Here is a 14,633-nt window from a genome sequence, read left to right on the forward strand (position 1 = left end):
AAGACAGAGTGACTACGGTAGCCCTCAGAGAGAAGAAGCAGAAGATAACAGATTGTTTTGCTAAATAAATTTTTTTCGTGCCCTCTAGGCATCAAACGCGTCCATTTTTGCTCACTTTCATTAGTTCGAATTTTGGTTAGATCGAACTGGCCTGGCGGCCCCGTGGAATTCGAATTAACGAGCATTTACTGTACAGTCAAGCCCACTTATAATAGCATCCACAGATATAACGAACGCTTGCTTATTACGAAGGAGTACAGTGCTACCGTCAAAATATGCATTAGGGCTATGGCAATTCGTCTCAGATACAACGAACAACTGTGGTGACACCACTGAGCTACAGCAAACGAGGAGACACCATAAACTTGCCCCGAAGTTGAAAAACTGGCTCTTCCAGCGAGTGGGGAACACCAGAGGGCACCTCTAAGCTCTCATGACACGCTACAAAAAGAACATGTCTATCCAAAAAAGGCCCAAAAAAAGGACTGAAGAGGCAGCATTGAAACTCATGCACAGGTCGATCATTGCTTGCACGTGCACCAACGGGGCAAAACATCCTAAGTGGAAGCAAAAGGGTGATGGGTGCAAGACGGTGGCAGTGTCAAAACTGAAGCTACTGTGCATTGTCGTGGATCAGCTAACTGCAGTGATCTGAGAAATTTTAATGCCTTGCTGGCCATGCTGGTGACGTGGTATGCATCGCCTGCCAAGTCAGCTCCACCTTTTATTCTGCTACTACATGCACACAGTGCCAGACAACAGACAGTGCAGCTGATTCTGTAGGCATGTGCTCTGTGTTCTACTATTGCAGGTGGAAGGGCCCAGAAACGATAGCTGACACTGTAGAAAACTCTTTTGATCAGATGCACGTAGACTTGTGGCAATGCGTCATTGATGCAAAGCTGGTTGGATGTTGCCTCCGATGACAACGCTCACTTGAACGACATTGCAGAGCCATACTATGAGGAAGCCCTTGTGCACAAAGTGTGAGAGCACTCTCCTACCGCTAGAAATCTAATAAAGGTGGTCGACCTGCAACCAGCTGCCTAGCACACTTCAGCCACGATCAGTTGTACCTAGGGCCTTTGGTCTTCAGGTTTTATTTTTTCCGTAATTTGAGGGGTAAACATCAGGCAATATTTTTCGAGCTCAAATATTGGGGAAAATCGGGTTATTCAGGAAAAATTTTCCTAGTTCGGGGTTTTTGGCGTCTTTTTTCCGTCGTAGGAAAGTTTAATACAACGGTTTGTTTTTCTGCTAGGCATAAAATGCCCTATATTTTGCTTATTATTTCATAAATAAGGAATTCACAGGTTCCACTAAAAATTGTTCACGAATTAAAATTTCTTCTTAATCTATTACAAATATTTCATTGCGTACGTTAGCAATATCCTACGAAGCACTGCCACATCTGAGCAAGACCAGTCTGCCTTTATGCGTACAGTGTGAGAACAGTATCACAACGATAATTTTAAACACACAAGGTCTAGGGATTAGGGTGCCGATATCTTTGGCAAAGCTTCATACAGTGACTCCGATAAGTTGCCTTTTCGGCAGCCATGCTTTTGGCCTCTCACTTCTAAATCGCCCTTTTTGGAACTTATCCTATAATTCATCCACCTCATAAAAATGAGCGTTAAAAGAAGTTCATAAGATTCCTAGTTGACTGTAGGCACCCCTCAGGAGTAAACACTAGATATCCACACATTTTATTGCGGTCTCTTGAGCTCTGTGAACTGGAAAACCAACATCATCTTGAAGGCTCATTTTTGGGGAGAAATTTGGTTTACCCCAATTTTTAAGAAATAATTTCGGGATGCAAGAATTGGGTAAAACCCAAAGACTAAGAGCCCTAGTTAGGGTCTGTTATCTTGAAATAGATGCACTTGATATAGTTTTAAAGTAATAAATGCTATTTTTGATGAACTTAGTATCTTTAGCTGTAATATGCAGAGTCGTCTTACTGTGAACACCAGATACAATGAACATAGTCCATATTTCTGTCGGGTTCGTTAAAGTGGGATAGACTCTAGTAGGTGAAAAACATTGAACAAGGTGATGAACAAAATCAAGTACATTGTTGTACGAATTGGATCTTTTGGAAAGAAGGTATAAAGGTGACTGAATGGGGTGGTGCCTCCAGTCTGAACTAGGCTTTGGAATGAAATAGTTGCAATCCAAATCAGTCCAGGAGCTGGGTCCTGTACAAATCAGTCGGGAAATTTTGAACTGGCGGTCGCTTCGGAATGAGATGTGTGGTGGTGGCAAGAATCATTTTTGACATCGCCACACCACACATGCCTGCACAAGATGGGTACTTTGTGAATTAGGCACAGATAGATCTTTCAACAAAGGAAAAAAATCAAGCAAGTTGAGGTTTGTCCTGCAGGGAAAGGTGAATCCAAGTCGGAACTGTTTTTCTTACTCCCCATTCATGCCATGCTGGGTGCACACCTGCACCCGTTGCATGGAGGCTGCACATCACGATTCCTGATTAGCGTAGCACGGTGCTAAAGCGTGATTATCAAAGCAGCAGAGCTAGACATCTCAGTAATGTATAAGCAGTGGTTTTCATAAGTTGGTTTACGTACGTTATATACACTATTGCAGAGAAGGACTTCAGCCGGTGCGTGATAATGCTGTGACGCTAAAAGAAACAAGTGACCAAGGCAAACAACAATGCAGCAGTACCTTGGAATGGGTTGCCTTACTACTCTATTTACTCGCATAATTTGTGCACCCCCAACTTTTTATCTGGATTTTTGAAAAAAAAAAAACTTTTACTCCCTAATTTTGTGCTGTCTGCTGTGCCAGACCACCAGCATGTACATAAGTGCGCGTGGAACTCTGAAATACAGTGCTCCTCTTAGATTAGGTGCAAGTGCAGGACATAAGAATTTCATGAATTAAAAAAAATAAGAAATGGTGCCATCAACAGACATGTGCAAGTATGTCATTTTATGGTTGTCCATGAACTAGACTAAGGAGTAGCTGCAGTGTGCCCCCCAGGAGCTGGTAAAAACTGCCATACAAGTAGGCCAAGTGCATTTCTGTTCAGCAGGAATATGTTGGGAAGGTTGATGCTGCAACCATGCTCTAAGTGAGGAGTGTCAGCAGCAGGAATAGAGTGCTAGTCATTTAGTAGTGCGCCTTATGTGTGCTATGACCCATCTTTTGTCATTTAAAAAAGAAGTAGCTCAGCTGCACCACGAATCATTAGGAACTCATAGTTGGCAATGTCTTCTTGCAGTATCTGAAAATCCTGAACACACCAGAGTTCATGCCTTAGTGGTCTGCATTGCTGCACCTCAGCTGGAGCACTTCCGACAGATGCATGAATATGGGCGTCATCATGGATATGGAAGCAGCCGCAATCTCACGGTAGGATGTGTATCGCATAATGGTAGTGCTAATGTGGGAAACTATTTAAAACTGAAGAGTAAATTGCATACACCCTAACACCTACTCGAGAGGTTTTCCTGTCCTGTTAAATGAGCCACATTTAGGGCTGCTGGTTTGCCTGGCCTGTTAAATGAGCCACATACAGGGCTGCTTGTCTACACCAGCAGCCCTGAATGTGGCTTATTTAACAGGCCAGGCAAACCTCTCGAGTAGGTGTTAGAGTGTATGCAATTTACTCCCAAGTAGACCAGCAGCCCTGAATCCAAGTTTGGTTACGAATTCATTCAAGTTCATATATGTTTAAAGTTAAATATATGTGCTTATATATACAAAGGGTGTGTACATTTAGATGAATTTCTCTTACTGTAAGCTACAGTGCTGCTGTTATCTTGGGCCAACGCCTTTTTGTTTTTGCAAGCAGCAAAGTTTGGCCCAAGTGATGCAGAAGACCATGGATTAGTTATCTTTTAATTTACGCACTTTATTCCTTGGTATGATTTCTTTCTTTGCTGCAATATTAAAAAGCTTTCTTGTTATTTATTCTCCATGGTTAAACTTCTCATTTAATTACTGTCATGTAGTTAATATTAGTCAGCTGGGACCAAGCAGTGCAGCTCAAGAGTGATTAAATTTAACCATATAGTAAGGCAGTTTTTATGCTTCATTTTTCTTGCTCCTTCACAGTTTAATTCTTTGCTCTTGACTATTGCTGCTCTTTGCTTGGAGTGAAACTTGGAATATTTTTTTTTCTTCATAAATTTAGTTTGATAGAGCCATGAGTCGACATGGTTCACGACGGGCAAGGACTCTTGAAAGCTTGGCATCTCTTCAGGAGGTAATGTACTGTTTTATATATATAATTTCCCTTAGTATAGTAGATTTATGCTGCAACATTGCCATAAGCTATACCACTTAGAATTGTGGTTATCAATGAAGTTTGCTGTTATGAGGCAACAGTTAGGCTGTGAGAGCCGTTGTAGTGCAGAGTTAGAGCTAACTTTGAAGGGTATAGAACCAAAATACAGTATGGAAAATTAGGGATTGGCTCTTGCTTTGACTGTTTTTGCTACAATTTATCAATGACGTTTGTGATGTCGAGCACAATGCAAATCTATTTTTATATACCAGGTGTTTCTGCAAAGCCTGCCACTAATTTTTTAAAATAGTCTGAAAGACAGCTTTTGCATCATAGTAATGCCAGTGGTGGCAGATGTCAAGGGGGCTGGTCAATCATGTGAATTGTAAGCTGGTTAACTAAATTCTAATAGATAAATTTTTAACTATGTATTACACTTAGGTACCTGGTTGCAATGAGAGATTTGTAGTTGGCCGTAGTAATGGTCATATCAGTTTTTAGAATTCAAAAAATGTGATTCAAAAGCAGCACGGCTGTGGAGCGTACACAGGGAGGCCTACCAGTACATATCATCAGTGACATCGTGGAAAAAACAACGCGGAAAGACAATGGACGTAGAAAGAACAGACACCACAAGCGCTGACTCTGAACTGATTGTATACTCACAGAACAACAAAAGAGAAGATATGGATGAGGTGCATTTAGATACCATATTTACTTGCATAATCTGCGTACTCTGTTTTCCTAGAATTAAGGCTTCAAAATGGGGGTGTGCAAATTATGCGGAGATTTCGCGAACACGTCCTAAAAACTTTAAAAAGGTTATAACGCAGAATTTATATGGCATACTGCCACGTTTAAGTCGACTCTGCAACTCGCGCCCCACGCTGGTCAAAAAAAAGTTGACTCGAAACATAACTCGACGCATAACCCTCCGCGCTCGCCCCGTTCCACGTTATGTAGTTCCTTGCAGGATGGCATGACGGCACGTGTGCAGCTCAAAGCAAGAAACCCAGAACGATACAGTTGCAAAGTCAGCAGTCCGAGGCAAATGGAGACAAAAGGCGATAAAACGGCGCCCTCATATGCGGCCCAGCTGAGTAGTGGCAAACAGAATAGCCAATGGTTTGGTAGTTATGGATTATGATGCAACTCACGCTTCGTAGGTTACCAGAAGTTTACACTCGCAGCCTATCGTACAGGAAATTGACCACTGGTGTGAACGAGCCAGGTAAACGGTGCACAGTTTACTTTTTCTTACTAGAAGCAATTTACAAACAGATTACCGACTGTTTTTGACGCCACGCACTCGCTTTTCGCAACTGCGCGTGTGACGCAGCCGCACCTATGTTCCCAAGCCTGCTGGTGTGCTTGCGTAGCAGGGAGTGAAAATGTATGGGTAAAAGTATTTGTTTTTTTTTCTTCAAAAATCCGGGTAATAAGTTGGGGGTGTGCAAATTATGCGAGTAAGTACGGTACAACTCCATTTCATGCAGGACAACTGATGGGTCGCTAACACATGTGTGCTTGTTCTTTACAGATATGGTAGGCCTCTAACACCTTCCTTGTTAGTTGATTATGATGCCGAAAAAAAATTGTGGTTTGGTAAAAAAAAGGCTCACACCCACGACATTCACTTCAATGCTTCACTACTTTGAAGAAGGCAGTTTCTTCAGAGATAGGTTATGCTCCTGCAGTCATACATTTAAGCAGCGGCCAATTTGTCCAATGTACGTACTACCACAGGAGAGCGGAATTTTATAGACCACCGCTTTTTCACAAGTGGCGTGCTGGTTTACAAGGTTTACTGCACATCCCCTAGCCCTGCCATGCCCTTCACTACCAGAGTGTGTTCCGACCATAGCGCAGATTCTGCCACGTTTTTTGGGGGCCAAAAATAGCACATTGATACTGTACTTATTACCGTCATTTTTTTATTTGAGTGAAATGTTAAACACATGGAAGAACCGTTACTTTTTTCTTTTTCTTTCCCACTTCAGCAATCGTGGGTGATAACCTCTTGGTATCTTTAACTTTCATAAGCACCTTATTGAGGCGAGGGACAAGACATCCTCAGGAAACCCAGCCAGCCTTAATCTGCCAACTTGTTCACAGAAATTGTCATTCATTGAGTTAGTACCTGACTTGTGCAAAGATGATCCCAGGCAAGCCGCAGCAGTGCCACATTTCACAATTTTATAATTTCCTGACTGAAAATTTAAAAGCGGCTTCACTGACCTTGGGGAATACTTCCAGCACACATAATCCTGCTGAAAACGGAGTTTAATGTCTAGGAATAGCAAATGGTCATCAGTGGGCCTGTCGAAGGTGAACGCACGTCCAAATCCACTTTCTTTAAATATTTTGACTACATCCACAACGTGCTTGATAAAATTAGGTCTGTCTACGAATGCCAGATAGTCTTCAATGTACCTGAAAATCTTTTTTGAAAGGCTGCTCAAGTCTCAGCAATGCACTTATCAACCCTAGAAAGGAAATTATTGCTAAGTATCGGAGCTACTTTTGAAGAAATGCATACGCCAGTTTTTTTAAGAAACAGACAGCCGTCCAATTCAACAAAGGTAGAAATGAGATAAAAAGTTAACAACTCTAAAGAAGAAGCAACTGAAATATCACAGGCATTAACATTAGCGTTCTTCATCGTTATTTGTGATGCAGTCACTAACATTTCAACACAGTATCTTGCTGGAGGCGACTAGAAAAGGTCCTTGACATCTATACTGAACGCACAGATTGCACCATGGTTCTGGTGTCTAAGGTAATCCACAACAGCCAAAGAATTTCATGTCTTAAATGGGTCTTCCAAAGCAAGATCAGTTGTGAATCAGCTCTTTTGGTGTCTGTTCTTTCTATGTCCATCGTCTTTTTGCGCTGTTTTTTCCAAGATGCTGTATCAACTAGCTCAGATGTCAGTATTACTTCATCAGTGGCATGCGTGTCATGGGACTTTCGCTGTCCTGCCAGGGCCACCGCTCGAGAGCACCAGCCAGGGCAGTACATAAAAGGTCATGTAACACATGCTTCACCGAATGACGTGTACTGCTTGAGATCCCTGTGTGCACTCCACAGCCATACCGCTGCTGAATTGCAGGCTGTAAGACAAAATTCCTTGCGGAAGAGTGCCGGGTGTAATCGTATTTTTATATTGTAAAAACTGATATAGCCATTACTAATAGCCACCTACAGATCTCTAATTACAACCATGTGCCAAGCGTAATAGTGAAAAAATAATCATGTGAATTTTGTATTCAGCTTACTAGTTGACATGATTACCCTGTTTCCTGACATCTGCCACAACTAATACTCGTATGCTTCAAATGCTATCTTTATAATGCAAAAAGCCAGTTAATAAAAATCACTGGTGGGCTTTGCTGAAACACCTGGCATTTAATGCTCATAGAGAACTAGTTAACAGCTCTGTGGCTTCTATTGTGTCAGATTCCTTCTATTCCGGGTAATCAAAGGTGTTCTTTTCTATGCGGTATAGTCAGATTCATTTGGACTTCACAGTACTGACCAAACTCACTGTAACTAACCCCGGACTAGGGGCATTGGCAATAAAGGTGTTTCACCACCACCTTTGTAATTATTCAATGCTCAGGTGATACTAAATATTATGAGCAGTTCTGTCATGTCTTTCTTGTGCCTTCCTCAGAAGTCAACATGCTACATACAATCTTTTGAAAATGCCATTTGCTACATATTTTGTACTGTCTGTAATGTTGGGAAATTTGGTTGTCCTACCAATATAAGAGTAACGGAGCTTACACAACTTTCCATCTGTAGCTGTTTTGCTCAAAAAGGAGCTTTAGCTCAGGCTCAACTTTAGTTTTCATATTCAGGCGCATGGAGAATGTAGAAATGCTCACATCAGAAAGTCGCTGCACTATTTGTACATGATTGGTTTTATGCTGAAAGAAGAGATTAGAATCAAATTATTTGAAGTGGGATTTCCTAAGTTCTCATGTTTCTAAAAATTGCCAAAAACGCACTGAATTGAAATTTTCAAAAATATATTTTTTTGGCCTAGTCTGTGATCTTGTAATGAGAAAAAAAAAACATGTCACATTGCTGTAAATTGCACCTGTTAGAATGTTTAGAGGAAACGAGATTGGCATCTTCAATTACATTGTGGTAAACTACGACGTTGGGTGTTATTTGCAAACATGGAGGAAGAAAACCTCAAGAGAGGCCCACGCTATCTGAGCTGCATGTCAAAAGGTGTGCTGGAAGTCATGCACTTTCACAAGGACTACTGGGAGTCATTGGCCATCGGCACAGCAGTAGTAACATTGGGCCCAGCTGCATTGTCTGCTGTGCATGCATGAGCACGCTGAGATGGCAGCCAAGAAGGGGGGGGGGCAGAGCAGGAGGGAGCCTTCACGTGCGGCTTCAAAAACTTAGGCATAACCGCCTCTCCTGAGTTCTTTCCGTCCTCCATGTTTGAAATTTATTTTTTATAGGTGACTGCACAGCATAGAATAAATTTTAACATGCCAGTTTTGATTATGCTTATGTGCTCTATTAGGTGTAGTTTACAGCATTGTGAGGTCTGTTTTTAAGTTGCAAAGCTATAGAGCCGTAAATGTGAAATTTTAAAAAGTTTTCTTCAAGTTTTGTAACCTTTGGCAACGTATTAGTAAAAATTTAGGCTTAGATTGAAATTATGCTTCCGTTAGTGGCTAGGTACTGAAATAGATATTACAAGTAGTCTTTCTCATTCAATGCGCCGTATTTCATTCAAATTAATTCAGCAGCTGCCTGTGGGAGCAGTTTGGTGGCCCTGATGTCTATGCATAAGAGAACTACCGTATTTACTTGCATAATTTGTGCACTTTTTTTTTTGTCTTTGAATAAGGCTTCAAACAGGGAGTGTGCACATTATGCAAAAATTTTGTGAACACGTCCTAAAAAACTAGAAAGGTCATAGCACACAATATATACTGTATTTTGCCGCCTATACGTCCACACTATAACTCCCCCCTCACTGGCCAAAAAAAAAGTTGAATTCAAATATAAGACACAGAGCTGCTCCTGCTCCACCTACCTTATGTAGTTCCCTGCGGGACGGCATGACAGTGCGTGTGCAGCTCAGTGCAATAAATTCACAACAATACTATCAAAGCCAGCAGTCAAAGGCAAGTGGAGATAACAGGCGATAAAACAGCGCCCTCTCATGCAGCCCGGCTGAGTAGTGGCAAACTGAAAAGCAAACGGTTCGGTAGTTTCGGATTCTGGCGCATGCGCACCTGTTCATCCGGGAAAGTGACCGCCAGCGTTGCCGAGCCGGGTAAACGGTGTGCAGTTTGTCCCCTCGCCACTTGTACCTTTCGCAGCTGCACATGGCAAAGCGGCCACACCATTCTTCCCAAGCCTGCCTTGTGCGCACCTGCGTCATCTCGTGCATGCTGGGGGTCTGTCACAGCGGAAAACATGGGGAGCGTAAAATGTGCGGGTAAAAGTTTTAGCGCGAAAGCGCTACTTCACTAGCAAAGCTGAAAAACCCGAGATGTGTGTGAAGCATCAACCTTTGACGGAGCACCAGTGGTGGAGGTCTTGCTTGCGCAGCTGCACTGTCAACGCATGGAACCATCACCCCCTCCCCACGCGCGGCTGCCAATAATGGCTGACGATAAGACCTTGCATGTGGTTGCCTTTGAGGCGATGTCTCAAGTGCTTTCGCATGTCCTACTCGGCTTTAACAGCGTTAAAACCCTACCATTTTTTTTTTATAAATCCAGGCAATAAATTAGGGCGTGCAAAATGCTTGCGGGCGCAAATTATGCAAGATAATACGGTACTGTTGGGCTCAAATTCAGGCTTGTTACTAAATGCCTGCTCAAGACCAGTCACTATGATCGCTGGTCAGGTTTATGAAGTTTTCATGGCTGTTACGCTATAGCTAGTTCAGTGCCCTGAAATTGTGCATCGCTGATTGTAATTGCTTTGGATAGTCTGTAGGATGGTCATTTCAGTTTATAATTTCAAGCATAGCACTTGACCATAGTGCTGCTATTACTCTATTAATCTTTCGAGTATATTCTGCTTGCAGCTTATAGATTATGATGTGTTTATTTCACAGTACTAAGCAGAGGAAATTTTTTGGGGCTTCAAGTAGTGCTTCCCTGTCATGGTTGTGTATATTGCAGAAGAGAAGAAATCAAGAATTTTTCTCATAGCGAGCAATATGGTTATTATGCCTCTTCACGTAGTGTGCAAGGTTTACAGATTAAATGCAGCGGTGCTACGCAGAGATGTGTGTTTTTTTGGTCACCATACCGTTATCTCGAAAACAAGTTTTGTTTGCCTTTGGCCCCACTGATAATTTAAAGCATCGCGTATGTCCTGCAGCTTCTAGTGCACTCCAGCCAGGTTGTGTCCAGCTAGGTTGAATACAGCCAGGTTGTGCGATCTGATTCAGAGAATTTGCGATCTGATTCAGTGCAAAAAGTGTGTATTTGAGCCTATAAAAAGAAGCTTTTGCTGGTACTTTGAAGTGCAATAAAATTAATCTTACTGAATTAGCAAGCTCTTTTTCTGTGCAAGTTCTGTTTATATTTTTTTTATGCCTTCTGCTTTTTGTTTTGAAAGTTGACTGTTTATGGTTGCATGGTACAATTTTTTCTATTTGCAGAGAAAGGGAAAAGTATGTATTCACTGTAGTGTAGAAAGTAGTAGTAGTTTCAGTTTTTTTATTGCATTTATTTCTGTTTTCATTCTTATGTTTTGATGCATGCATTTTTTTTCTCGACAGCAAAAGGGTCGAGTATGTATCATAGCTGTAGACATGCGTAGATATCCTAGTGGGTGCTTTATGTTGGAAAAATTTCCTTTTATTTATAACGTCATTCATGTATTGCAGTGTAGCTGACAGTGCAGTTATTTGGTCTGATTCTTGTGTTGTATTTCTTAACTTCTGTGGAGCCATACCATTCGTGTGGCTGGACATTTGTGCACGTTGTAATGCTTAAAAACATTTGTCTGCCGAAATTAGTTCACTGTGGAGACATTTGCTTCCTTACAGCCGAAGCTATTGAACCAGAACATGAAAAATCCTTGAGAATTCTTGGAAGAACGTTCTTGTTACAATTGACTTATTAGGGAGAGGGAGAATTGGGAGATGTTGATCTGTGAGGATTGACTGCAGGTGACAAATTATTTTAATTATGAATTTAAATAACTTAATAATACTCCAAGTTGCTAGGCTAAGAATTGATAACAATCCTTGTCGTTTAGTTTAACGTTGCTGTTTAATAAAGACTGCTTTTAATGTCACTGCAAAGTGTAAAAAAGAATAGTTTTCTAAATTTTTGCAGTCACATGTGCGTCTTTAATAGAAGCTGCTATTGCCAGAGGGCAGGATAATCACTGAGCTGCGATTATAAGCCATGAATACCATTGTAGCCAGAGTTAAGCCTGCCTTTTTGTACAGGATGAAGATCTCAAGAGGACCATTGAGGAAAGTGCCCAGCTTCAGAGAGCTTATGAACACTATTTCGACACAATTCTTGTAAACAACAACTTTGAAAAGACCTTTGAACAGCTCAAGGATGTGATTGATTCACTATCAACAGAACCTCAGTGGGTGCCCATTTCATGGGTGTACTGAAGTATTTTTTGCAAGCGTGCTGGCAAGCGACGCCCTCTGAAAACGTGGCTGAAGCCAAGGGTGTCTTTTAGTTGGCCTGTGCCAACAAATTTTGTCAAAAGCAAAGACAAGGTCTGGAAGTAGTAGGTTTTAAGAACATTCTTTTAGATAACAGGCTGATCCTAATCAGGTACATGCTTAAGTACTGCAATTTTCCTGCAGTTTGTGTTCAGAAAAAAAATTGAGATTGTGTGTTGCTTTTACTGCTTAGTTGTGGTTGTGTACTTTGCAGATGCCATAACTCAATATGAATGAGTCTCATTTTGTAACTACGCCCTCCCCCCCCCTTTTTTCCTCCTTTTTTTTTCATGCTACTTGTGTTGGCACCCAAAGAGTGCCTTCCACAGCCATTCTAATTCCGTCCTCTTACTTGATATCTTGCCTTTGAAAGGCTGTACTGGCTGTGACAAGTATGAAAGGAGGTTTTAAGTACTGCATTCAGGCATTTAAGTTGATGACCTTTTGTTGGCCAAATGAAGAATCTCAAAGATAGCTGTCTGAGCAGCATTGTTTTACATCAGATGCTGTTTCGTGTGTTGTGCATTCCATTTTGAAGCTGTTTGTTGATTTTGCCTTTTGATTACATACAGATGTGTGCACTCCTCACATGAAGGGTAGTGTGTAGACTTGTGTTATGTGTGGAGTGAACACAGGTTTCTTGCCACTGTGTATAACCGGTGATGCCACCTGCAATACATAAACATACATATCACTCATAGTACATCATATCAGTTGCATCCGGTTCCATGCAGAGCACGATTATGTTTGACTGTTGCACTTTTATCTGTATAATGTCCCAGTGAGATGACCTAGATACAGCGCGTTGAACCATTGTCTATGTTGTGTTTGCTAGTGAAAGCACATCTGATTTCTTTGCCTGTGCTCTTCTTGCTCTGTTGTTAAAATAAGCAATGGTTTTAAATCTGCGAACATCATTAGTGCTTACTAATGACTGTTCAAATGGCGTGTTATTTGTTAAAATATGTGGGACTTTGTTAGAAGAGGTAATAAATGATCTGATATTATCCTTCATTTTTATGCAAGATATAGGACTTGTGGTGATAACGAGCGAAGATTATAAGAGTAACTCAACTAGATTTGATGTGAAGCAACAAGTTTGGAATATGCATGCCTTTGTCATGGCACACATGTCACAGTAATTGTCTTTTCACTGATGCTGGGGCCACAATTACTGAAGCCAGTGCATAAGGTATGGATTTTTGACTGAGGCAGGCCCAGTGTAGCACTGTACAACTTGTATGGTCTAATTTACGTAAATATGGATGGATTTTAAAGGGCAACTCAAAACGTTTCTTGAACGTCTTGAGTTGGTAGGCGCATCACATTCCTTAAGGTCCCCTCTCTCCGTCACAACAAACCATGTTTAAAAACATGAAGTGGAACAGTTTTAAAACAGCTAAAATGACAAATTGAAACCCAAACTCAATCCATGGCCAGGGATGATGCTCCACGTGAAGCAGTGATGATGCCATAAACATTACTAGAAAAACACTTGTACGCATGTTGTATGGCTGAAATAGTGGCTGGTGACTTTGAATCCTTTCATAAAATGCCTGAGACGACCTAATATGAGCTTTGCAAAACTTTGTTAGTGAAGCAGGGAGCGGGTATTGACATGTGGCACATGTTTGTGACGTTGAAAATTCAGTGTTGCTCATAGAAATCGTCTGAACTGAGGCCACGGAAATGCAAACTTTAAAATCAATTTGTGCCAGAATGAAATGTCACATGGCTACCAAACTTGGTGGGAAATCAAAAAATTAGGACAAGAAAAAAATTTGCAGTATAAGGTTCATTAAATAATGGTAGTCTCAAAAAACCTCGCACACGCATGCACACACGCACACACACACATCACCACGCACCTTTTGTGAAGAGAGAAGAAGGCTCTTGTCGCATTAGATCAAATTTTGGTGAGTTACTCTTATGATGTATATGTTTCAGTGCCACAAGTCCACTAGAGTACATTTGACAGAAAAATGAAATTGGGGAGATCATTTGCAGTAGTATTGTACTATAGCCCAGAGGCTTGACCTGCATATTCTTCTGGTAACATTATGCTGCAGACACAGGTTTAACGGTACAGACACACTGGCGGCAAAACGTGGGCGGCACGCCAGTGGCGGTAAGCCGCTTGCCGCGAAAGGATAGGTCGAGGAGCCATTTTCGGCGGCTTGCCGCGTGCCACAGACCGGGGAGACCAATGATGAACGCCCGAATTAGTCACGTGGGGAGCGTCAGTGCCGCCACCTCTTAGCTCCTAGCAAAGTTGCCTTCCACAGGCTACAGCGAAGCCACGCGTGTTCCTCCACTAGCAGGGACCTCGACCGGTCTGGCAAGAAAGGAGCTTTGTGCGGCCGCGCTTTCCTGCGCACTCCTCGCCACCTGTGCCGCCAGCGGCTTGCCGCACGTTTTTCTGCCAATGTGTTCGTACCTTAAGACAGCAGATGTGATGGTTTTGGGAAACAGTTGAACCTGTAGCTAGCTTATGTTACTTGTTGACTCAAGCTTCATTTGCAGAAGTGAAATGATGCTTTTAAGCATGTGGGTAAATAATGTACATGCTTGCTTTATATATGAATGCACGAATAATGAATTGGGTTTGCTCGGTCGCTTGGGTGTGCTGCTGAGCTAAGAAGTCCTTTCTGTGCAACTTTGAGCAGTGAGTTAAAGCTCGGCTTAGCG

The 14,633-nt window shown here is 41.8% G+C and overlaps 1 protein-coding gene across 1 annotated transcript in view; it reads left to right on the plus strand.

Moving 5' to 3' along the window:
- LOC144115777 (protein PALS2-like) overlaps nt 1-12,952 on the plus strand; it is a 28,021-nt gene extending 15,069 nt beyond the window's left edge. The window contains 4 exon segments of the mRNA XM_077650278.1: nt 3,251-3,284; nt 3,287-3,381; nt 4,166-4,237; nt 11,712-12,952. Coding sequence (XP_077506404.1) covers nt 3,251-3,284; nt 3,287-3,381; nt 4,166-4,237; nt 11,712-11,888 — 378 coding nt within the window. The 3' untranslated portion in view covers nt 11,889-12,952.
- The last annotated feature ends 1,681 nt before the right edge of the window (nt 12,953-14,633 follow it).

This window comes from Amblyomma americanum, chromosome 1, assembly GCF_052857255.1.
Source record: "Amblyomma americanum isolate KBUSLIRL-KWMA chromosome 1, ASM5285725v1, whole genome shotgun sequence".
In the NCBI taxonomy this organism is placed as follows: domain Eukaryota; kingdom Metazoa; phylum Arthropoda; class Arachnida; order Ixodida; family Ixodidae; genus Amblyomma; species Amblyomma americanum.